The sequence below is a fragment of the Podarcis liolepis genome (assembly GCF_965112155.1).
Source record: "Podarcis liolepis genome assembly, chromosome: 4".
In the NCBI taxonomy this organism is placed as follows: Eukaryota; Metazoa; Chordata; class Lepidosauria; order Squamata; family Lacertidae; genus Podarcis; species Podarcis liolepis.
This window is the reverse complement of record NC_139558.1, coordinates 74634528-74659259: the sequence shown is the minus strand read 5'-3', so window position 1 is coordinate 74659259 and position 24732 is coordinate 74634528. Positions and strand designations below refer to the sequence as shown.

At 41.9% G+C, this 24732-nt stretch overlaps 1 protein-coding gene across 3 annotated transcripts; it reads left to right on the top strand.

Moving 5' to 3' along the window:
- Positions 1-89: 89 nt before the first annotated feature.
- On the top strand, positions 90-24255 carry CCDC191 (coiled-coil domain containing 191). 3 transcript variants are annotated; one of them, XM_083500414.1, is made up of 17 exons: positions 90-216; positions 1377-1415; positions 2015-2156; positions 2688-2834; positions 3305-3483; positions 4039-4262; positions 5732-5891; positions 7326-7516; positions 9542-9791; positions 11362-11837; positions 12611-12687; positions 13918-14000; positions 16491-16592; positions 17589-17732; positions 19453-19605; positions 20322-20476; positions 22883-24255. In XM_083500414.1, the coding sequence occupies exons 1-17, from the start codon at positions 145-147 to the stop codon at positions 23013-23015; spliced, it is 2727 nt and encodes a 908-aa protein (XP_083356540.1). In that variant the 5' UTR covers positions 90-144; the 3' UTR covers positions 23016-24255. The 3 variants fall into 3 exon arrangements, with proteins under 3 accessions (XP_083356540.1, XP_083356541.1, XP_083356542.1); XM_083500415.1 differs by lacking the exons at positions 5732-5891; positions 7326-7516; XM_083500416.1 differs by lacking the exons at positions 17589-17732; positions 19453-19605; positions 20322-20476; positions 22883-24255 and adding an exon at positions 16750-17512 and having other exon boundaries at positions 16491-16638.
- Positions 24256-24732: the final 477 nt, after the last annotated feature.

Genomic DNA, 24732 nt, shown 5'->3' with positions numbered 1-24732 from the left:
CGCTCTCGCCTTCTGCTATAGGCGCACGCTTGGGGAAGGGGAGGAAAGGACTTCGTTTCCCAGCATCCCTCGGAGCAAACTGGGGGGGGAGCTGGATTCGGGGAGGGAAGGAAGAAAGGAAGGCGTCTGCCTCTAGCTTCGCCAATGGCGGTTATGAGACACAGACCTGAGTTGTACCGCTGGCGGCGCTTCAGCCAGTCGGCGTCTCGGCAGAAGGTAGGGATGAGAGTTGTTGTGCCTCCGCCGACCCAGGCAGCTGTTCCAGCGTGAAGTTATAGTTGGATGGGAAATAGGCAGAGAGGAGTTCTTCTCGCTCTCGCCTGGTCTCCGTTTATTGCATTTATATCCCACCTTTTCCTCCGAAGAGCTCAAGATGGTGAACATGGTTCCTCCCCCCACTCGTCATGCACTCTTTCCCACAACAACCCTGTGGGGTAGAATCGTAGGCTGCAGGTGGGCAGTGTAGCAACCAGTTGTGCCTTCTTCCAGGATCGAAACAATTGTCTACAGTGGTACCTCGGGTTAAGTACTTAATTTGTTCCGGAGGTCCGTTCTTAACCTGAAACTGTTCTTAACCTGAAGCACCACTTTAGCTAATGTGGCCTCCTGCTGCAGCCGCGCCGCCGGAGCACGATTTCTGTTCTCATCCTGAAGCAAAGTTCTTAACCCGAGGTACTATTTCTGGGTTAGCGGAGTCTGTAATCTGAAGCATATGTAACCTGAGGTACCACTGTATTTGTATGCCACTTTTGTATGGTGAACCTTGCTCAAAGCTGCTCACAGCATCCACAATACTTAGAATCACAGAATTGTATAGTTGGAAGGGATTCCCGCCCCCCCCCCCCCGAGGCTCATCTAGTCTTCTTTGCAGGAATCTCAACTGGAGCATCCATGACAGATGGCCATCTAACCAACCAACCTCTGCTTAGAAACCTCCCACCACCTTCTGAGGGAGTCCAGATAGTTTAGGCTAAGAAGCTTCGTGGCTGAGTCACCCAGGTCCCACTCTGACTCTACACTAATGGTGAAGCTGAGTGGTGGGGGAGCTGTGATAGACAAAACAAAGTATTTATTCATGCAACACATAATTAAGCAATGAAACTGGTTGATGCTAGGTGTGTCAGGCCCCCCCCCAATTTGGACTGCTTTCACAAATTAATGCAGGTTAAGGCTATCAGTTACTACTAGTCAATGCTGCCACCAGTATCTGAGGCACAGTGCCTCTGAATACTAGTCACTAGGGAGTAAGTCTCAGAGTTCAGTAGAGATTTCAACCTTAACCTATCTAGGGGCTTGCAAAGACTTTTAGTCTTTTAGTTTTACTTTAATATTAATAGCTAGCTCAGTGCTAAACTATTGTAATGTTTCTCCCCCAGACAAAACTTGATCCTGACAATGTGGAGCACTGGATTAAGGTAAGGGAGAAGGCAGTGGTGCATAACCTTCCTATTTACATGAGAGTAATGCCTATTGTACTCAGTGGGATTAATTTCTGAATAATCATCCTGGATAAAATTAGACCAGTACTTTCTTAGTGTCAAGGTATGGCATGTTTTGGAGTTAGTGGCTTCCCTTTGTATTTGGATCCATTTAATATACTGATTAATGAGCTGCTACACAAGCAGGTCTGAGCTGGTATCAGTAGCCTTAACTGTGTAAACTGTGAGTGAAATCTCTGCATTTCACTGTGGAAATTTTTTTCTATGAGATTGTGACCCTTATATGACATAAGACAATAGGTCTTCCTACCCCAGTATTGTCTATTCTGATTGGAATAGCTACCTAAGGTGCCATGGAAAGAAACTTTGGACCTTACACATCTAAAGTGCCCTCTATTCCCTCCCTCCCTGACTAATGTTTAATTTCAGTTAGGTAGCCGTGTTGGTCTGACGCAGTTGAAATAATAAAAAAAAAAGTCCAGTAGCACCTTATAGACCAACTAAGTTAGTTCTGGTATAAGCTTTCGTGTGCATGAACACTTCCTGATACATATGTCTGTCATTCTCTTTCTTAGCGAGTGGAACAAGCATCTGAGTTTGCTGTTTCTGAGACGTTTTCCTTTAAAAAGACATCTTATTCTCGAGGACTTCATGGCCCTGTGTTAGATTTGGAAACGACAGAGCAGCTGCAAGATCATGATGAGGCATATGTGGAAGGTATTGCCTAAATGTGATGCTGGTCCAGATTAATATATCTATATTTTTAGCTACATTGCAGAAGACTTGCATTAGGTACAGTGAGGAGGAAAAGTATTTGATCCCCAGCTAAATTTGCCCATTTGCTCTCTGACAAAGAAATGACCAGTCCATAATTTTAATGGTAGGTTTATTGTAGCTGTGAGAGACAGAATAACAACAGGATAACCCCCAAGGGAGCCATGAACTCAAAAAGCTTGAAAACCTCTGCTTTAATGCAAATGATGTAAAGTAACAAATTAAAAATTAGAATCTGATTAGTATAATTTTTATTACTGAATGTTATACCCTCCATAAAATATCCAATGTAAACAACACCAACAGTAAAATAGAATACAAATCTGAGGCCAACTTAACTAAGAAGAGAGTATTAAAAGATATACAAAAACATGTGTTCAGGCTTGAAGTGTAAATCTGCTTTTCTTTTAGAATTTTAGCTCTAGTTGCCACTTCTTACCCAATTAACATCCATTGCTGCTTTCATCAATGTAGCCCAAGAGCTCCTTAATGATTGGTTGAATTCAAAACTGAAGTTGGAACTTGCAGATGATCAAGAAGATTCTGCTGAAAATCCATTGGCTCATTCTCGTCCTCCCCAGGAGTCCCCCACTGGCTTTCAGAAGTATGAAAAATTTGATGGTGAGAACTTGCCTCAATTTTAAACTTGGATCTAGAGAATGTATAATGATAATATTGAGTACCATTTAATGGGAAATTGTCAAAATAAATGGAACTTCCTTGCACTTACGTCTACGTTTATAGTTCAAGTACCAAGGAAGTGATGCAAAGTTTGTAGTGTTGTTTGGCTCTACATTAGTACGTTCTGCTCTGATATTAAAATGGCTCAGTTCATGACATGAAGCAAATGTAACATTCAGATGGAGCTGTATTCATCAATTAATATTGATCAAGTCGTTTGGGTCTTCACTGATATCAAGCTTAAACAAGTGATAATAAATACCAAATATCTTATGTTGCATACTTGTAAAAGCATTATATGTCTTGTTGCTAACCAGGGTACCTGAATTTTAACACAAGCAGGAAATGAAAGAATGGTATGCTTAAAAATGTTTGGTGCCATTTCTGGATTGTTTTGCTTGGTATTTTAGATTTTTATGGTTATCTGGAAGATGAGATGGAAAATACAACAGTACAAGATATTCTGCAGGATCTACTGCAGAGTGAAGTTGTTGAGAGTGGTATATTGGGAAACCTTAGAACTGAAGAACTTAAGGAGAAAAGGAAGCCCAAAGACCCACGAATCACCATGGAATTAAGGCATAAACAGGTATTTGGAGAAGACAGCCTTAAGGCACCTACTATTGTAAGGTACAGTTGTAAAAAATAGTGTAGTGTTTCTTAAATGGTTTTGTTAAGTAAACTGTTTCCTGAGCCATGTTTTTACTGTAGTACAATTGAAGTTACTGGTGAATTGTTCTCCAAGAATAGTGCTGATGTTTTTGTCTGTTTCCATGCATTTTAGAATACTACATCAGAGGCCAATTCCAGCATAACAGTGTATCCAGGGCTTCTATTTACATTTGCCAGTTATAGAAGCAATGATTGCATGGAGATATCCGAGCACTTCACTTGTGTCATCCACATAGTTATCATCCTTGATGGCAGTCAAGGGTTGGGGAGCATACATTAGTGGGATTCTAGTTATATTTCTCGATGGATTTCCTGAACCTTGGTGTATTCTGGAAGGATTTAATGGAGAAACACAGTAGTCATGGCAAAGGTGTAGCTGCCCTGAAAGCAACACATCTACAACAATTTGTATACCATAGTCCTGTAGTTTAAAACAACAAAATATGATCTTGGTCTTGATTTTGTTTCTCAGGTAAAAGAAAATCGGTTCAGGAGACAGAAGGAACAAGAGCTTCTGAAACAAGAGAAGGCCCTGAAAAAATTGGCAATGTCAGAGGCCCAGAGGCAACTCCAAGAGGAGAAGAAAAAGAAGGTTCTGAAAGCCAGGAGAGAAGAAGAGGAAATTCAGAAACAGATGGTGAAGCTACGGAAAGAGTTGGTAGAAAGAAGGCATCTCATGGAAGAAGCCAGGAAAATGTAAGTTAAGGAAAACAAGAACTTGGCATTCAAATGCATTTTAGATACCAGAGCACAGTCTGATAATGTGTAACGGAGCAAACTTGCGGAAGTAAGTCTAAATCTGATCATAATCTGGATGGGAGATTCTTGGGAATCCCATGCATAAAACTTACGGTAAGAGTTCTGAGGGAGAAAGAAGGCACGATATATAAGCCATACATTTTAATAACTTATTTCTAAGTTATGTGAAGCTTCATCAGCTCCTGGAAACCATGAAGTTTCTTCAGATTTGTAGACCTGGAAAGCTGATTTTCCTCCCTTTCTGAGCTTGCAATTTGAAAAATTGGCCTAATATCATGTGTGCCCTTTTATTTTTACTTATACTGTACTGTACAAATTAAATTAAAGGAAACTGTCCATTTGTGGTATCATGCAGCTCTCATAAGTACTCGGAAATAAGTCCCACTAAGCTCAATGGGACTTAGTTGCATAGTACTGTAACTGAAATATTGGCATTTCTACAGCAGAGAGCAAACACTATTAGGTCCCCCCAAAAGGCTACTTGAATCTTTTCATGTGCTGTTATAAGATGATTATCGCTCTTGGTGATTGGTTTGGTTATATGAACGTTGGCTAGGGCAAAATATTCCAAATGCACACCAATTTGCTGCCTCAAACATTCTTCACATGCAAAATTCAAATCCCCGTAGATGGAGAGTCCTTTATATTTGGTCACCTTAACTGCTCCTTTGAACTGCAGGTGCTTCTGCAGTGGTCGGTGGCTCAAGAAGACCATTCTCTGATGTTTGCTTCTTTAGGCAACCATGGAATCCTTGGGAAGAATTCATTGTAGTGCTATGGCATTTGTTCCATCAGCACAAGCTTTTTAGCTTGCCAGATGGAATGATGCTCCCCCTCTGTGCTGTTCTGGAGGTTCTCCTGAACCCCACCAAAGTCAGGGCATACAGGGAGAGGGGGGTGCAGGAATCCCTGTTGCGCCAGTGGACTTACTTGAGTGGGCTTCTGCTATTGGGACTCATTAGTTGAATCTGTCCCTTAGTTTTTCTACGTCATCTTTTTGAATGTCTACCCTTGACTAATGGGATTATGTATTGTGAACTTCTGGCTGCCTTTAAGCCACAAGAACCTTATATTGCTATGATTCCTATCGCTAAGTGGCATGTACAATACTGATTTTATGTAGTATACTTTTCACTGAGACAGATCTCCTTTTATACTTACATAAAGCTTTCCTAACTGCAGGTAGCAGAACTATATTCCTTTGAGGCCTGCAACTAATACAGACATAGGATAGAGAGAGAAATGTAGCAATCACCTAATGAATCTTGATAAATGGGCTCACAAACAGGGTTGGGTAACAGAAAAGTAATAATATGAGAACTGTCTGAAGGTCATGAGATGACTATCACAGTCCTCTTATGCTCTACTATTTGCCTCTGGCCTCTCACAGATTGCTTTATTTTCAGGGAAAGAAAGAGGCACGATTTAAAAAAAATTAAGAGGCTGGTAGAAGTCGGCATGCCTCCTGTGCCAGTCCATCTGGATTGTGAGATAGAAGGAGAAAGGAAAGAGAAACAAACCAGGATGCAGGAGCTGCTGAGCAAAATTGACATTGCAAATCAGAAGGTGAGAGCATTCATTATCTTTTTTCAGCGCTTTGAGCCAGATGTGTCTCAGCGATAGTCATGGGTCTGTAAACCGAGAAACCAGCTCCCCGTGTCAGGCTGACCTAGATCAACTGAAGATTAAGATCCCAATATATATATTTTTACAAGATGTGAGGAGAGCGAGACTATTGATCATAGTGAGCAGTTGAGTGGCAGGAGCTGAGATTTGCCGTGAAAACTACCCAGCCGTTTAGTTTATACCTGGAAATAGAACACAGTGTCACATTGGCTGTGTGCACAGATGGTTTTGAATCTCCTTTACACCTTCATTGCCCCTTTCATGCAGGAAGACTGAGTGAACCTTTCTTGCGGCTGCTACTGCACTGTTGAGGTTTGGTGTTGAAAATGGCAGTGAATGGTTATATCATTTGTTTGTGCACTTAAAGAGAAGGCTAGAACAGTAAATAGGAGAGAATGCATAACAATAGACCAAAGCTGCAATCTTAAACTCACTTATTAGGGAGTAAATCTCATTGAAATATAGTAAGACTTCCTTCTTAATACAAATGCATAGGATTGTACTATAAATTGCTATTTGGGAATAATACTTATTCTGCTTTGACTTTCTTGAACATTATACTGAGCCTTTCCAAAAAATGTCCACGGTAGCTAATGTTGTGTTTTAGATTGTAATAAAGAAGAAAAATAGCAAATAAATTATTGAGCCAAGCAGCCAGCCCCTAAAGCATTATTTAAATAATAATAATAATAATTTAAATGCAGTTAAATGCAATTTCCTATAGAACAGTATAAGTAATATGTGGAATTGTGATGATACTTGAGAAAAACACATGTAATAGTACTGGAAGTTGAAGAGGTAGTAGATTTGTTCTAAAAAATTTTAAGGTTCTTTCAATTTGGGTTTTTTTAATAAGGGAAAAGTCATAACAAGTGAATTTGGGAGAGAAAATAAGAATCCTTTGGTTCTGTAACACAGAGAGGTATTCTAGAAAAGGTAAAAGGTAAAGTCAGTTCTGAAGGCAAAGTGTGAAAAGAGAAGTTTGTTTTCCTGTTAATCAACCTTCTATTGTCAGCAAAACTCTGAAGCCTAAAAAATAAAGAAAATAGGAGATGATAGGATCAGAACAGTAGATGTGATGGAACATTATTACTTCATTTGTCATTAACCTCCCATGAAGTACCTCAAAGCAATTTTTGCAATACAATTGAAACATATAAAAAATTGTATGATCTAGTTGAGATTCCTGCATTTCAAAGGAGCAGACTAGATGAGCCTCTGGGTCCCTTCTAGCTCTGCAATTCTCTGATTCTATAAAAACGATTTCAAATCCAGTACTGATACCAACTATGATAAAGATCTCCACTTAGGTGGTTTGTTGAAAGAGGAAAGCTATCATATAGTTACTTGATTTCATAACCATCCCCAATGCAGTGCCTACGGAAGTATTTCTCTGCCTGGTACAAGCTTATTCTGGATCTCAGGATTAAGATGGGGAAAGCAAGGGCCCTTGCTGACTGGAAGTGCCAGCTGAAGACCTTGCGAGCCTGGAGAGATTACACATGGTCTCAGAAGTTAGAGCAGGAGACTAAAAAACTGGAGAACCAGCTTCGCAATCATAACAGGTAGCGGCATTTAACACTTCACCTCCCCCCCTCCCCAGGATGTTGATAGTATGAGGAAAATATATGCTGCTGTTTTAGGGACCAGTTCCAGCCATATACAGTGATACCTCGGGTTAAGTACTTAATTTGTTCCGGAGGTCCGTTCTTAACCTGAAACTGTTCTTAACCTGAAGCATCACTTTAGCTAATGGGGCCTCCTGCTGCCGCCATGCTGCCGGAGCATGATCTCTGTTCTCATCCTGAAGCACTATTTCTGGGTTAGCGGAGTCTGTAACCTGAAGCGTATGTAACCTGAGGTACTACTGTACATTTTTGTGCCAAAAATGTACCAAAATGTGCCAAAATGGTAAAATAATGATCTCTTTAAAAACAAAACAACCAACAAGAGGATGAATGTTGGAGACAGTGAAATGGCATGCTTTTAGGCTCTTCTGCTCCTCGCTGATTCATGAAAAGATTGGCTCAATCAGGATCTATAACTTATTTTCTATAGCACCACCATTGCGTGTGGCATTAACATTTGAAATATGACAGGGGTGTGGAACTGGATCTGGCCAATTCCAGAAGTGGCTAACTCTCCAGGGCCCCTTTGACAGGGGGGTGGGGCTACCCACTTGTCAGTCACTTCAGCTGATTGAAACTTCAAGGTGCTCTCCTGGTTCTTCCTTCGCAGTTACTGCTTGAACTGCAAAGGAGTAGTCTTCCTTTGAACCCATGGCTTGAATTCAAAAAGAATCCAAGTCTTGGCTGCAAAGGAAGAACCAGGAGCTCACCTAGTGTGTGCTCCTGAGCCTTCCTTTTGAGTTTGGCACCACAGTTTTTACCTGTCTTATGGCTGATGACATCATGCAGCGTTGGGTGATGGGCGAGGTTGTGTAGTTTGAGACAAACCATGTTGCAGGCCAAATGGGGAGGCCTGACTTTCCTAGGGGAAAACAAAAGAGGAAGGGGAGAGAGGTGGGCGCAGGGAAATATGGAGTGGTACTCAACTAAATTGTAGTAAGAGTCAGTGAAATTAATGAGCATGACTAAGTTAAGTCCATTAATTTCAATAGGTCTCTGAGTAAAACATAGTTGCAGTGTTTGATATCTGCTTAAAAATAAAGGCCTTGCTTTCCTGTTGCTCCTTTAACAAGCCCAAAAGGACTTCTGATATATATTATTCAGTTCTAGTTTTCCCTGTTCTTCTTAGGCCTTCTGACATGAACATGATCTCAAAGTCTTGATAAGTCAAATCTATAATGGATGAAATTATTGTTCCATTGATTGTCTCAGAAACTAAATTAGGAATCCATTAACTTAACAAGAGCTAGCAAAGTGCATCTGATCTGGGCAAAGTGCATCTGCTGCTGGTCATTATGAAGAAAAACTTTGTCGGGTTGCATACTTTACATCTGCCACCTTTGGCCTAATGCCTTAACTGGGGAATATGCTGCTGATACAGCTCTTATTAGCAGCAGCCTCTGATTGTAACAGATTGCAAAACAACAAGCAGGAAAATATATTAAGTAGTTAGTAAGAAGTAATTGTATTTAAAAAAGACAACCACACCAACCAATAATATTCTTCTTTCTTTGGCAATCACTTGTAGCCGAGTAAGATTGTCTTCTATTAACACGGTTTTAAAAGTGAGTCCATAAGTGACTGTGGAGGCCAATTCTGGATTCACACATTCTTCCACAGCGGGGACATAGGTTTCCAGGCGGGTGTAGATCATGGTGAGGGTTTGCCAAGCATGTCTTCCTCTTAGTGTGTTTCTCCCTTTCGTCCCGAGTTCAAGTGTCTTCAAATCCCATGACACCTTTGGCAAAGGCTGTTCTCCAATCGGAGCGCTAGCAAGACATTGTTTCCCAGTCGTTGGTGTTTATACTACATTTTATAATATAAGCCTATATTGGCTAACATGCCTTTTTACAGCAGTAGTAATCCAATCAATCTATACTAAAATTCTAAAATAGTGGGGTAGACACACATCCTCCTAATCTGAGGAATTTGCAATTGATTTTAATGAACATTTATTTTAAGGGGGAAACAGTTGGCTATAGAGTTTAATCGGAAGAGCATTTTGCGCCGTTATTTTGCCGAATGGCATTGCTGGAGCCGAACGGAGGTGGAAAAGAGAGAACTACAATTGAAAAAAGAGGATACAAGGAGGAAAATGGCAAAGCTATTAGAGGAAGTGGCACTGGGGAAACTTGCTACAGACGTCTCCCAGGATGCCAAGAGAACTCATGAGTCAAAAGAAGCTTGGGATCAACCCGTGAGTTCTACAGAGGTAAACTGATTTTGCATTGTGCTTTTTCTCTCACAAACACATACCTCATCATCATCACTCCCATAGTGTGGAACCTCCTTCCTATGGAACTAATGCAGACTTCCTATGGTGCAGAATTTCTGGTGTACCTTCAGAACTCAGATGTTCCAGTCTGCCTTTCGTTAGTAGTGCTTTATGCTGTTGATTCTCAAGATCCTGCTTCCCTGCGGTACTGAATTTTTACGGTTTGATGCTTCAAATGTATCTCAGTGTATTTTATCTCGCTGTTGTACGCTACCATGGGAGGGCTGTGCCCTAAAATGGAACGGCTAATTTGTGTCCCTCCAGATGTAACCATTAGCCATGCTGAGTGGGGTTGTTGAGATTTGGAGGGCAACAACATTTGGAGGGCAACAAGTTAGCCACCCTTTCTCCAAATGGGGGCCTATAAATACTTCAAATAAATATAAAATAGAGATTGGCAGTTGACTAAACTGGGCCACATCTGGATTCCTGTGTCACATCATTTGGCTCCCCAGTTGCCAATCATGTATGCAAAAGAGGAATATGAATAACTTCATCTGTGACAAGGAGACTCCATTTCAAGCGGTTTGGTGGATGGTACACAAAGCCCTGGCCTGTCACACCGAACTCCCTTTTGAAAGGGACTTTGGAAGAACTACATTCACTGATCAAGAAATGGAGCAGCTGTAAATAAAGTGATTCCTTCAAGTTCTCCTATAGCCAATTCTAAACAAAAACAAAAACAAAAAAACCAGGGTGGCATTCTTGCATTCAAATAAATATAGGGACTCTCTTTTCAGAGTTGCAGTGACACTAGAGGGAAGGATTGTGTGAGCTCTGGACCTCTATCCAGTTTGACTTCCTGTAGAATCCTGGGGGCCAAGTCACAAACAAGCAGCCTGAGCCAAACACAAAGTCTCCAAGTGAATAGCCAGAGCAGTTTTACCAACACAGGAAAGTTACACCTGCCCCCTTTCTTATGAAACTAAATAGATTCTCCGGTATGCATACCTAGTAGGCTCAGTAAATAGATGATAACAATAGTTACAAAATGCAGAACTCACAAGTAGGCCAGAGGTGTGTTAGCAAGATTCTTCTCCTGCATCTTCTCCCCCCCCCCAAAAAAAACCCCAAACAAACTAGGAACAGATTGCAGGCATTGCAGGTAAAGACAAACTTGATATAATATCAAAGGGAGTTGTGTCTGGTGCACTAGGAGGACTTGTGTGTTGTGTATTCCTCAATGGGCATTTATTGGAAGTTCTCAAAACAAGCATGGAGCGAATAAACACACATGCTTTCTGCCATTGCTGACTATTCTTTAGGGTCCCAGTCTTCCATCTTTTAGGTTTTCAAGAATTTTCCTGTCTTTGTAAGCAAATGACTTTGGGAAACTTGGTTTTCTGAACACCATGAAGGAATAATATTTCTCTAGGAGATGACAGGCTATGGAATCAGCTGCTATGGAAGTAGTTGCAGCTTCATATAACATATAACAAACGTTTGTTCAACGAGAACTGAGACCTTAATTTTTATAATTAACGTAGGCTTTATCCTCCCTTTCCAGGTGGCTACAATACCCTGTTCACAGGATGATCCCAGAATGGCAAATGTAGAAAGAGCAAACTCCTGCTCTCCAGAGACAAGTCAAAAACGTGATCTTCATTCTCCAAAGCAGCCAAAATGGGCATGGCAGGTTACCCTGAAGCATGCTGCTTTGAATGCTCAAGATCAAGCAGTGTTTGGTAACCAAGCAAGAAGTTCCTTGCAGCATCTTGAACCACCAAAACAAAAAATGTCCTCTGTTTTAAGGGGTCCCCTGGAGCACCGCCATGCCTTCCAGCAGCAGCTGATTGAAGAGCAGAAACGACAGCTCAAAGAGCAGCAAGATATAATCCTTAGACTTCAGGAAAATGAGAGGCTAAAGAAGGCCAAGGAGGAAGCTGAACAAGCCACGGCAGTTACCAAGGCACTTAACAACCAGGCCCCCGAAACTCGGGAAGGAAAGCAGTTGAGAGAGAGCAGGAATACAGAGTCTTTAAGGTACAGAGCTAAGAGTACAAAGATCCAATTATCTGATGGCTACACAATGTCCTGTTAGGACAGCGGGCTTTGAGACAATACCATGATGTCTCTAAACATCTCTGATAGCTCATTAGGGAGTGAAATGGCCAAATATGATGCAGGTTGATCCTTCTCTCTTCCTCTGTTATTATTTGAGTAGTGTTAATTGATTCCTTCCCCTAATAATAGCTTTAGTGTAGGATTATAATGCTGTAAATAGCAGACTCCTTTGAAAGATCTCTGCGTACTTTACAAATTATGAAGAGGCATACATTAGCAAAGCCCACGTGTATTGTTCTGCTTTGCATTACAGAGTGAGATGGGAGAGTGTCTCCCCATTTAAGACTACTTATCGTTCTTTCTTGTTCTACGTAGTGCGCTGGTTCACAAATAACACTAAGCCAAGTTACTGTTTAGCATGAACACTGGTTTCCAGAGAGGAGATCATGGCTGCTTTACTCCTCCTCTTCTCCTGCTGCTTTGCTATGAGCCAAGCTATAGTTTGGCTTAAGATGTCATCTGAACCCTGGCCTTATGGTTTGCCTCACTCTAGAAAAATCACAAGCTGTAACCAAAGCTTGTTCTTAGGTTTCCTGCATGAAATGATGCATCTGCTGTACAAAGGCAGGAAAAATACGGTATTGAGTCCTGTCATTCAGCCCATTGATCCATTGGGTGATACTCAGCTAAGTTTTACTCAGAGCAGGGTCATTTAAATTGGTTATGTCCATTCATTTTTCACTTTCTTTCAGATCAGAAAATTACCAGCCAGCTCTCCAAAGCAAGAGGAGCCTGAAAGTGCTATCCACACCACATCCCTTACTCAAAGGTATATTCTTGATGTAGATTCTCCTTCTGCACTTGATGGAGCCTTTTCCTTGGATACTTAGGGGAAAGTGTAGTAAAAGATGAGACCTGTAGTTATGGAGAAAATACCACCATTTAAACACCACCATTTCAGGGGTCTCAGGGCCCTACATACTTGATAATAACTTTACACAACCCAGCACTTGTTTGAACCCAGACATGGTGGGTCGCAAGGGTCATATTCACACAATCAGATTTAGTTCTGTGCACATGCATACTGTTCCTTCAGTCCTCACTGTGGAGCAGCAGAGCTTGGAAGCCACAGTTAACCAATTGTTATGTGCAGTTGGGAACTTTGGTTCCAAAGAAGCCAGAATGTGAAACCATATTTGATGTTACAAATATGGCTTACAAGTCCTGGCTTGTTCAGAAGCCATTAACTGTAGTTCCCAGTATGCATGTAATGGGAATCAAGGGTTAACTGTGACTTCCTGGAGCTTGTGCACAGCCGCTGAACTAGGCTTGCAGATTGATCAACACACATATGGAACACGTTTACTGGAGGCATTTTGCTTTCAACATATGACACTTGGCTTTGAGCAACATACAACACATGGTTTTGAACCCTCAGCTTCAGGGGCTGAGTGTTTTTATTCATTTACTACTATTTTTTACAATTACTCATTCTGAAAGTGGTTCACATCAGTAAAAAGAAAAGTGGGGGGGAGACAGGCTCTGCCCATCGGATGTGGAAACTAAAAACAGAAGACATACAAGGAGTAGGAAAGGGAAAATGTAGAAGAGGGAGACAAATTCTTCAAAGCCAGGGGAACATGGTGAGCTACAGCCATTTATTTTTGCTTTTTTAGGAAAAATAAATAAATTTAAATAGAATTGAGTGTACACATACATAATACATAGTGAAATTTGTCATACAACATATAAATTATAGAAATATATAGAGGAAGATACATACATATAAACCACTTCTTACTATTCCGTCTGTTCTTTAAAATAAAAATATTTGTTAAGTTTTAAGAGGTTCCCAACAAAATAAATCTAACAGCTAATTTTACAGGTTGCCACTGAGGACAAATTAGAGCTAGATGAAACAACATGGCAGTTCTTACTTTCCTTCCTTTGATATTACCAGGTCAAGTCAGACACAATTTTGTAAATGGAACTCTGCATTCTTTATGTCACTGTGCTTCACTTGTTCTAATTGTTGTACTCCTTATTGCGCAAATTTTAGCCATGGAGGAAAGAGCAATTCAGCGTGCAGAAAGGAGAAGGGAACTGGAAGAAGCAAAGAAAAAACGAGAAGAGGAGAAGTTGGTAAGTAAAGTTGAATGCTTTACAACCAAGAGTGCAACATCAATACATGTTGGTTGGTTGGTTGGTTGGTTGGTTGGTTTTTTTAATCAACATGCTGCTAAATCAAAAGGCCAAGTCCAATTTGTTATTTAAAAGTGAAAGCCAAGTGAATTTAAAGCACACAAGGACTGAAATTGATATGCTCCATAGCAATATAAGAACTGACCTGCTGGGTCTGACGAAAGTCCATCTAGTTTATTTAGTTCTATATTCTGTCTCCAAAAGTGATCAACCAGATGCCTCTGAGAAACAGGATAGAGATCACTCTGTCCTCTTCTTTGTCCCTAACACCTTAGAAATATCCAATCTCTGAACATCTCGTTGTTGTGGCTAACAACTGTTGAGACTGCTGTCCAGCCATTATTCTGAGAAACCGAAGCATGCATCAGTCTGATGCAAGGAATGTATCATACATAATTTATCCTATTCTGTTCCTGTGTGTATCATAACTTAATAGCCCTGGGGCACTGACTGTATATAGCAAAGTGAGCAATCCATGGCCCTCAAGGCTTTCCACAGGGCCCACATGATGGTGACGAGTTCTTTACACTTACAAACACAGAGCCCCTCAATATCAAATATCGTGCTGGGGAGGCTTTTGATGGGTTGGGGTACTGTTGTGAATGAGAAGGCACACAAAGTCATCCCCATATGCTTTCCTCCCATGCAGCCCCTTCCTGCTGGGGTGGGGAGGAGTCTGCCTTTCCTGGGAGAGGTGGGGGTGGGTGAGTTCTAAATAAGATATATTTAGATTACTTTATTCTCCTCAGACCAGCATGTGAGACATCTGCTTGATGGGTTGTATGTCCCCATTTGCCTAGGCAGGGATCATGTGACTTAATATATCATCTTTCCTCCTCCTAGTTTCCCTCATCTCTGCCTTCCCCCAAGCAGATTTGTGTAGCCCCTCTCTCTCCTACTTCTGCCTTGCACTTCGTTGTTTCCCTCAGCGTTCCCTTTTTAAGCTGTGTGGCTTGCTTAATAAAATTTAAAAATTCCTTACCTCCCCGCACCCCCACTCCTCTCAACTTCATTCTTTCTGCTGCTGTGGTGCCTGCAAGTGGAGTGGGGGCGGGGGGGGGGAAGCCTCTCATTTTGAGAGAACTGCTTCAAGCTGAATTGCTGCTAAGAACCCTTCCAACAAAGCCTCTGCTCAGCATTCCAGCACTTAAATGCTGCCTGCCACAAAGCTGCCTCCTGTGGCTCCTCTGTACCAAGAGCGATTCTTCAGGTAGACTTAGCGACTTCCTGCCATGAGTTGTAGAGCCGCTCTTCACAACTGGAAGGAAAGTCACTCGACAGACAAAAGAGGCAAGTTCCGCTGCTCCCCGCCTTAGCTGTTGTCCCACCACCCAGGAGGGTATAAAACAGCCAATTCTCCTACCATGTGAAAACACAATTTCCCACTCATGGAGCAGAGGCCACTTTCTTTAAATGGCATGGATTGCAATGTCAGCTATTTACCAGAGGTCCTCAAATGGCCCAGGAAGTTCAGTGATTTCTGTTTCTGTTGTTCAGTCAAAGCCAGCCAGTTGTAATAGCACAGGTTCCCAACATCTCTGCAGATGCCTCTCCTTTTTTCAAAATAAATTATTTGGGGCTTTTATTTATTGCTGGCTATTATTTCAGTGGAATAAAATTCAGAAAGTATCTTAGGCACAAAAGGTGTTCTAAGCAATTGTCCTTTTTCCGTACCACAGAAGGGAGACTAGAAAAAGACTAAAAAGGCTGCTAAGTGTCCTCACTCAAGAGGTTCAGCTTCTTCTCAAGGCTCCAGACCCAGGAAGCAGAACTCTCCCCGGCAACAGGGTCTACTTACTCTTCCTCCCTTCAAACTGCTGGCCTAGGGTTCAGCACGAGATCACCCCCTACTTGCTTTGCAGGCCTTAATTTTTTCTGCCTCTAAAGAGCAGCTCCTCTCTTAGGGGTCACTCCTTTATGACCCAGCGTGGTTCAGTCTAGATGCTCAAAACTCAAGCACCATTTTAGACTCTGGTTAATTGTCTCAGGTGATTGGCCGTCTGCGCCGGCATAGTGAGATGCATAGCTGTCAACTGTTCCCTTTTTTAAAGGGAAATTCCCTTATTCTGAATAGGATTCCTCACAAGAAAAGGGAAAAGTTGACAGCTATGATGAGATGTCCAGTGCAAGGCCTCCTCTCATTTTCTCATTCCATTGGGAACAGATTACACTTAGTGGTGTGGGTGTTTCTTAGTGTTCTTATTAATTTTCTGTCCATACTTCTTACTTGGATCTTACTTAACGGGAGCTTTCTCACAGATGGAAAGACTGGAGGGGAAACCAGAGGGAAGATGACATATTAAAGCTTCAAGTCACATGGTCCCTGCCTGGGTGGATTGGCACAGCCCATTAAGCAGGTGTCTCATTATGCCAGCCCAGAAGGGCCCATTCATGGTAAGTGAACTAGTGTTCTATTCTATCCATTTTTAGGCCCGGATGCAAGCCGAGGAAGAAGAACGTCAGAGGCAAGCAGCAGCAGAGAAGGAGGCTCAGTTGCAGAAGAGGCAAGAGGAGCGGAGACTGCAGAAAGTGGTGAGCAGAATATTGCGATTGCTTCTCCCAGTTCCAGCACTTGGTGGTTGTTTTGTGCCACTTTAGAATAAGTGGGAGAAGGCAGCCTGTAAATGTAAAGGGCTGTTCAGAGGTGGGGGGGGGGGGGAATGCCATTTTAGAAACATTCCTCTTGCAGAGCTGTACTATTGATCACTGTTTGAAGTGATAACCATGACCCCCTGTAGAAAGGCTAGCATTGTGTTGGTGGTGGTGGTATAACCTTGCTTCAAGGATGCCAGGCAGTAGGTTAGGGCTCAAGCAGTGCAAGCTCCAGGTTTTTGGAGAGGCCTTGTGAAAGATACCTCTCTGAGTGGGCCCGTCACCATTTCCCATTCATTTACCCTTTTCCTCTGGGCCCAATCCACACCATTGCCCAGGAGGAGGAGAGGACAAGGCAAGTGGAGGTGGATTCTGCTGCTGCTTCATGATTTTGTTCCTGTACTTGTGCTTTGAGAGGGCAAGGAAACCATGAGGAAGAGGGGAAAGCTGCAGAATCAGGGCCTTCAAGGGTGCGAATGGTCCGCCTGCTAGAGTTTGGGCTTTGACAAGTGTCAAATAATGCCAACCCCTGACACCAGCTAAGAGTTCAAGTGCGGATTAGGGCGGGAGCCCAGTCTCACAAAAAAAGATGAAAAACTGGTGGTCCGTTCAAAATGGTTTCCATCCCTGCATAAAAATATGCAATAATTGCACCTGTCGTGGTAAGAATTGCTGTTCACTGGTAACTTACAGGTAAGTGCTCTTCGTATTGGGAAAGGATTATAATGCGGATGATTTCTGGGGCAACATCAATTGTGCACTTTAATGATTCTGTGCTGTGTGCCCAGCAAAAAGATTGTGTCTGGAAAAGCCTCCTAGCAGCAACTCCACTATTAATGCTAATAATTAGTTGCAAGCCCAAATTAAAAGTAGTGGACATTTTTTACAAGGTATTCTTACTCCAGGAATTGATCTCTTATGTGTCCTTAATTGCAGAAAGAATTGGAAAAACAGAAGAGGCTGGAGCGGGAGCAGCAGCTCTTATCAAAAGCGAAGGAACATTATGATAGGTTCCTGCTGAAGAAGCAGGGGCTGGAGCCCTGGAAAAGACTAATACAGCAAACTCAGGAAAATATGGTGGTAAGCACTGGAGTAAAAGTGGGCGTCTAGAAAGGAAGGTTGGCTCCATGTCTTGAGGGTTAATCTTCAGCCAGCCTTCTGCCTGCCATCAAAGAGTCAAAATTCGCGCCATCAAGCCAAAGTTTCTGAAGCAGTTCTAGTTTAGTTTGACTTAGCGGGAGCTCAGCCCGGTACCTCTTCTGACTTTTCATGCACCTTGTTGTTGTTAGATTTATACCCACTGTTCACCAGGACAGGGCAGGTTGCAGCAATATAAAATACAGCATTAAAAACAGTTTAAAACAAATTGTAGTCACAACTAAAGTGGGTCCTAGGTGTGCAGGTGGTGGGAAATCATTCAGCACCAGTGGATTTCAATTGAGAGAGGAAAGGAACAGCTGGGGTGGAGCTTTAAAGGGAAGGAGGAGAATGCAGAAAGAGATGCATAAAAATAATGTTATAGGCGACTTTCCTCATAGCATGTGCACCGGTTAACGGGAGATGGTTTCTCACATAAATTTATCAAGCAGAATCTGTAAAATCGCAGGTTTTTTGTTTCAAGCTGGCTTTTATCACTTGCATGTGGAATGATGTCAATCCAGTATTACATTTTAATGTCCTAAGTAGGTATTTTGCTTACTGCTTTATTAGGATTTGGTTTTAATGCTGTTTGTGCTGAGCTCTCGGGGTTTACAGCACAATTCTAATCACGTCTTTGTAGGAGTAAGTCCTATTGAATTCAGTAGGGTTTACTCTCAAGTAGATGAGATGATCAAAGGTCATTGAGTCCAAGCCCCCCTGCTTGTGCAGGAAATCCACTTCTGTTGCAGTTAATAATTAAATAATGGCCATATGCATTCACACATGGTCAGGAGGATCCGTGAATCCGATCCAGATCATGTTGTAAGTATTACTCGTGTTATAAGCACTCGCTATAAGTAGTGGATATAATGTAATCATACTGATGAACTACAAGGTAAAAGTGAAAGGAAGGAGAGGATCAGTTGCTTGCTCTGGAAAAGTTATAGTGGAACAGAAAAGCATGAGTGGAAATACAGTGGTATCTCGGGTTACAGACGCTTCAGGTTACAGACTCTGCTAACCCAGAAATAGTACCTCGGGTTAAGAACTTTGCTTCAGGATGAGGACAGAAATCACGCAGCAGCAGGAGGCCCCTGGTGCTTCAGGTTAAGAACAGTTTCAGGTTAAGAACGGACCTCCAGAACGAATTACCGTATTTTTCGCGCCATAGGGCGCACCGGACCATAGGGCGCACCTAGTTTTTAGATGGGGAAATCAATAAAAAAAATCTTCCCCCCCCAGCCCTAAAGAGCAGCGTACAGGCTGCGCACAACCTCTCCCTGCTGGAGGGATTGCGCGCGGCTATGGCACAAGCCAAGGCAGCGAGCGGGATGGATCCCACTGGCTGTTTTGGCTTCCTCTTTAGCCCCACGCAACCTCTCCCTGCCGGAGGGGTTGCGCGCGGCTATGGCACAAGCCTGCATTCGCTCCATAGGACGCACACACATTTCCCCTCAATTTTTGGAGGGGAAAAACTGTGTCCAATAGAGCGAAAAATACAATAAGTTCTTAGCCCGAGGTACCACTGTAATACAAATGTAGGTTATGGATGGTGGGGACTTCTAACAGTAAGCCAGAGTAACGTTGCAGCAGAGCTGTAGCCCCTTGGTAATCATTGGAGTAACTAGTTCTCTCTCTTTCCCTTGGTCTTTGCGCTCAGGTGGCACAAAGGCATCATTGCTTTAGATTGCAAAGGAAGTGTCTGCTTGCCTGGCTTCATCATATGCAAGAGATCCTTGCTGGGAAAGTAGCTCAGGCTGAGGGACTTTATTCCCGTCTGCTGCTCAGAAGGTCCTTCAGGAACTGGATAATGGTGAGCAAGAGAAAATGTTACTTACTATGGAAATGTTATAAACTATGGACTTTTCTATTAGCTTTAAAAGAGGATTCATGAAGAATGAGGCTTATTGATGTCTGCTGGTAATGCTGGTTATATGTTTCCTTCAGGATCAGAGGCAGCAAGCCTGTCTAAATACCAGTTATTAGGGAACAAAAGTGGGATAAGGTGATTATCGTCCTCATCTCCTGCTTCTGAGCTTTCCAGAGGCATCTGGTTCACCACTGTGGGAAACGGGATGCTGGACGTTGCTCTGTGCTTGTAGTGTACCTGGGAGTTGCATTGGAACAAAACTACGTGGCTCTCCTACTCCTAATGTGCAGGTCTCAGTTTGGAGCCACAGTTTTTGCCTCTCCTACACACTTGGCAGGGAAAAGGACTGTACCCTTTTTTTAAAAAAAAGAAAAGAAATGGAAACTGAGATCCTCACAACACTGAATTGTACATTCAATAGTGCCTGCATGAAATAGTGGAAAACAGGGAGCCCAGACCATGAACAAAACATTTTGCTATTGTTATCCTTGAAACGTTAGTTTCATTTCTTATTTTCCTGCACACAAACCACTCAAAACTCTTGTCTCAGCCTTCTGTTCCTTTGCTTTTTCCTTCCCATCTGTGTTGCTGTGTGCCTGTATAAAACATATCAATTCTGAAATCTATTTCCCCTTCCTTTCCTTGTGTTTGTTGTATAGTACAAGAATTACGTATCTACTTTGGAAGAGAGTGCAAAAAAGCTCCATGAAACTTCACTTAAGAAGAAGGTCCTCTGGGCTTGGTTTGACGTACTCAATGAGGAAAAGAGTATTTTCTGGAGAAAACAGAAGACTGCAGATCAGTATAGTGACAGGTGACTATATAAATAGGCTATATGTTTCACTTGAGCTGCATTTATTCCAATTGCTATTTGCCCTTTTCCCTTCATATATTGCCATCATTTTGTTTGTTGCAACAATTGCAAAGCGGTTCTTGATTCTCATATTTTGTAGTTGCAGCATTTAGAGATGGTGAGAGCCCCAGAAACTAGTGGTGTCCAGAGACTGAGTCCACCAGGCCTGGACACTTTCTCTGTTATTTCGCCTTCTTTGAAAATGGGTACACTGAATCTCTCTTCATTAAATAAATAAATTGCAACAAAATTAATAATAATAATTTGTAGTAGTAGTAAATTATTATTACCTGAGAGTAAGACTCTCATAAATTTGTCTACACAATGAATGCACCCTCCAAAAAAAGATGAATACTCACAGTGAGGCTGCCATCAATGCTCTCATTAGTATGCTACTTAATTGTACAAAAGGGAAAAATATGATTGATTCTTACCAGTCAGGGACCTGAAAGGAGAGAGAACAAAGCAAAGGCCAAAATTTGTGAGTGCAGCTAGCAAAGAACCAGACTCTTGAGTTCGCTTGTTTTTTTGAAAAAAAATACTTAAATGGAAAATTTAGAGCCAGAGCAAAAGGCAAGAGCCTGAGAAAGCAGCAAATTTATAGGAGAAATAAATGCAATGATGAGCTGGAAAATGTTAACAAAGTAAAGTTGCGGAGTGGGTTGGGCAGAAGATGGTCAATAGGGAAGATGGAGCATTGGAGGAGGGAGGAAAGCAGTTTTCCTCCTCTGGTTCCCCAGTAACGTTATTGGGGTGTTGCTCACTACTACTTGCTTATCGGTCTACATTTCCTACAAACACAACTAATATTCCTACTGTGCAATCCTACACGCAAGTGGATATAGGATTGCTCTTCATTGTCACCAGCCCCAGGGCTGATGACAGTAACATAAAAGTAACCGATTAATGGAATTGAGTGGTTGATGTTTTAAAATTTAAAACATTTAATTTTCTAAGGAAGTATTACATAGATGGAGTGTTTCCCTAAACAAAAAGTTAGTATCTAAAACATGTTGAACACTTTTCAATAAAACTGACAAGAGATGTGTGCTTAGTGTTACAAGGTGTAGTTCCAGCCTTTGAAAAGGGAGGAGCATGGCTAGTATCATTAACTTATTGTGAACTATGTCGTTTACGTGACAATACTCTACAGCAATGATGTTCCAGCCAAGTTGTGCTGCGTTGGCATTATCCCCAGTTCTCCTTAGTTCTGCTCTGTGCACAGGCAGCTGTTCCTCTTGCTGGCACAGATCCCCACAGGAGTAAGGTGGTGGAGGGGGTGAGGTTTGCTTCTCTGTTGGCAAACAACTTGATGGCTTTGGAGTCCTGATGAATAACTATTGTACCAAGGCACTTACCTGTCCATTTAAAAACAAAACAAAACACTACACTCTTCAGCCTTTCCTCCCAACAGAACAGTGCAGGAAGATAATGGAATTTCCTTCCCCAGCACTCAGTTCCTATGGAAAAAATAGCTCTGATAATATTCTCAGTACACTTATACAAAAGCATTTAGTAAGTGTTGGTAGGGCCTGGAGGAGGAAAATAGCTGCACCAGTATTAAACAATACCCTTCTTTCTAGCATTTGTATATACTCCTATGGTATGCTTCCATATATGTGTGTATGCATAGCACACTAAAGTCAGAATGGGATTTCACTTGCTTTTCAGAACAGTAGCTATACTGGCCTATACAGTAGTTATATATTGTACAAAAAAAATATCATTTGTGTATCTCCCTTGAGAGTAACCCCATCAAACCCAGTGCAGCTTCTTTCTGAGTAAACCTGCATAGGATCGGAAATTCTAATCTGAAGTAGCCACTGTGAAAATTGAAGCAGGGCGGTGTTTATTGTTTCAGATTTCAGTCACCACCAGCTCTGGCTCTAGCTACTTCAGATATGTGGCCTGTGAGGGAATGGGGCCTTGAAAAAGGCCTGCAATACCTTCTCTCTGCCCACTCTGTTGGGGTGAACAGCAAAGGCCCTATTCCTGGGCCCATATTCTACCAGAATAATCCACGGGATGTATCAAACTAAGCCAACCCATTAGTGCAAGGACTTCTGCTTGTATAACAAACTTTTCCCTCCCTGCACACTCTCCCAAATTTACTGCAGAAAGTTGGGGGCATGCAGGGAGAAGTTCTGTTGTGCAAGAAGCCCTTGTGCAAATGGGGCGACGCGTGGAAGTTTACCAAAATGTTTTAAACTGGTTATATTCTTGATTTTTGTAAATAATGTGAGAATAAATTGTCAAAAAGGAGAGGAATTTGTTCCATACAATGTGTGTTTCATTGAATGCATGCATGTCTCTCTTTAATTATGTTACCTTGGGTTTTTTTCTCTCCCTCACAATTTTTTTATGTAGGAGGATAATGCAGACTGTGTTCAGGGCCTGGAGGCAATTCCCATCTTTGATGAAAGAGGAAAGGGAGAAGGAAGAGAGAATAAAACAGCTAAGGAAGAGAGTGGCTGAAATTCTGCCGGACTTCCGAACGTGACATTTCAGACCAGAAGACAGAGGGAAAAAAGGAGTTCACAGGCACCATTCTCTGGTTGACAGAGAATCTGCAGACATTCTAGCAAACAGACTTCTCTGTCCAGTGTGATAGAATCTATTTGGGGAGGTTCCACCTAACAAGCCCCATCCACGAAAGCCCTGCGCAAGGATCTCTGTTTGCATCACAGGGCTTTCTCCTCCTTCAGTGTCCCTCCTGAGATTAGCTTCAGGGGTTAGGAGAACAGAGGGGGAATCATTCCGCCTGGCAAGCTGAAATGCTTGTGGAGACTCTGAATTCCATCCTTATTCCCCAAGAGGAATTGTTCTATTGAACTCCTGCTAAAATATCAAAGTGTAGCAGTCAAAGCTGATATAGGCCAGCGCTTCTATTTTTCCAACTAAATCCTTTTCCCATATTTGCCTGCTTCCCTGTGGTAAGCACCTATATGTGAACATACAGGAGCAACTCCATTTGCTGACACAAGCATGAAATCTCTTCCTTGTGCTATCCCAAACTCCTGTATTATGAGGGTGTATCCACAAGAACAAGCAATAAACAGGGACAGCCACTGTCTCACTCTTTCTCACTACTGAATTAACCACACAGCCAGCAAGTCCACTGATGTGGTGGTAGGGAGATGTTGAATCCACAGACCGTTATTCCTCACAAATTGAACATTGAATTAGAATGAAGGAAAGAGTGCCTGAAAGGGATATAAGAATAACCTATAGACAGCAGTACAGATAGCACTGCTGGGAACAGTTATTGGAAATTCAGATATTCTGTGACGGGTTCTAGTTCACTTTGTGGAAACCAAATTAAGATGCCTCATAGTCAGAAAGCTTTCCGTCCTTTAAAAATGTGAGGTTTTGATATTAGAGCTACTTTGCCCTTGCAACTCCTTCTGTTCCTAGGCACATTTGAGGCTCTCTCAGTTGCTGGATTTTCATTTCAGCTTGTAGACTTTGAATGTCAAAACATTCTAAGTCCAATAACTTACCTCCCATGATGTCATGTGGAATCTTAATTAACATTTTATCAGCTCAGTCAAGCAAGTCTTCAGGCTTCATAGCACAGCACCACACATTAAAAAACCCTTTAGTATATTGTATAAATAAACCAGTCGTAGTTAAATGTTAACCAACAAGTAGGGGCAACCCTTGTAGTAGTATACCACTTGAGGTGATATTTGAATTGTAGTGCTAAGGTACTGATTTGTTACAAAAGCAAAAACAAAAACCCACATTCAGAATAATTACAAACTAGCCAGTTTGTTCTCAACAACTAATGCGTATTAGCACCCCTCCCTTTTTTGCACACAAATTGTGACTGTAGAGGTGGTTAAAAGAATAAAAAGCAAAAGAAATCTGCTCAATCTTGGGTTTGTTACCTTAATTTCTACAAGAGTAACCCAAAGGAATCTGTTAATGTTCTCTCCCACTCTCCAAAATTTGTAAGTAAGCAGACTGAAGAAGATACACATCCGTTTGATTTTGCTTTATTACCAGCTTAGCTATCTTCAGTTGATTCAGACGGTCCTTCAAGCCATTCAGAAAGTTTAAAGTACATAACAGTTTTGGTTTACTACAGTCTTGGACTAAAGATGCACCTCTTTGCCTCTGACACCTGAGATGTACTGTATATTGTTCAGGACCCACCCATTTCCTGTGATTATTTGTATTAACTGTTTTTAATTCTGAATTTTAAATCATTGTAA

Bases quoted from the DNA above. Each gene is read 5' to 3' on its own strand.
- CCDC191 (XM_083500414.1), top strand. From the start codon at position 145: ATGGCGGTTATGAGACACAGACCTGAGTTGTACCGCTGGCGGCGCTTC. The intron at 4,263-5,731 runs GTAAGTTAAGGA...CTTTATTTTCAG, and splicing joins ATGGAAGAAGCCAGGAAAAT to GGAAAGAAAGAGGCACGATT. The intron at 17,733-19,452 runs GTAAGCACTGGA...CTTTGCGCTCAG, and splicing joins AAACTCAGGAAAATATGGTG to GTGGCACAAAGGCATCATTG.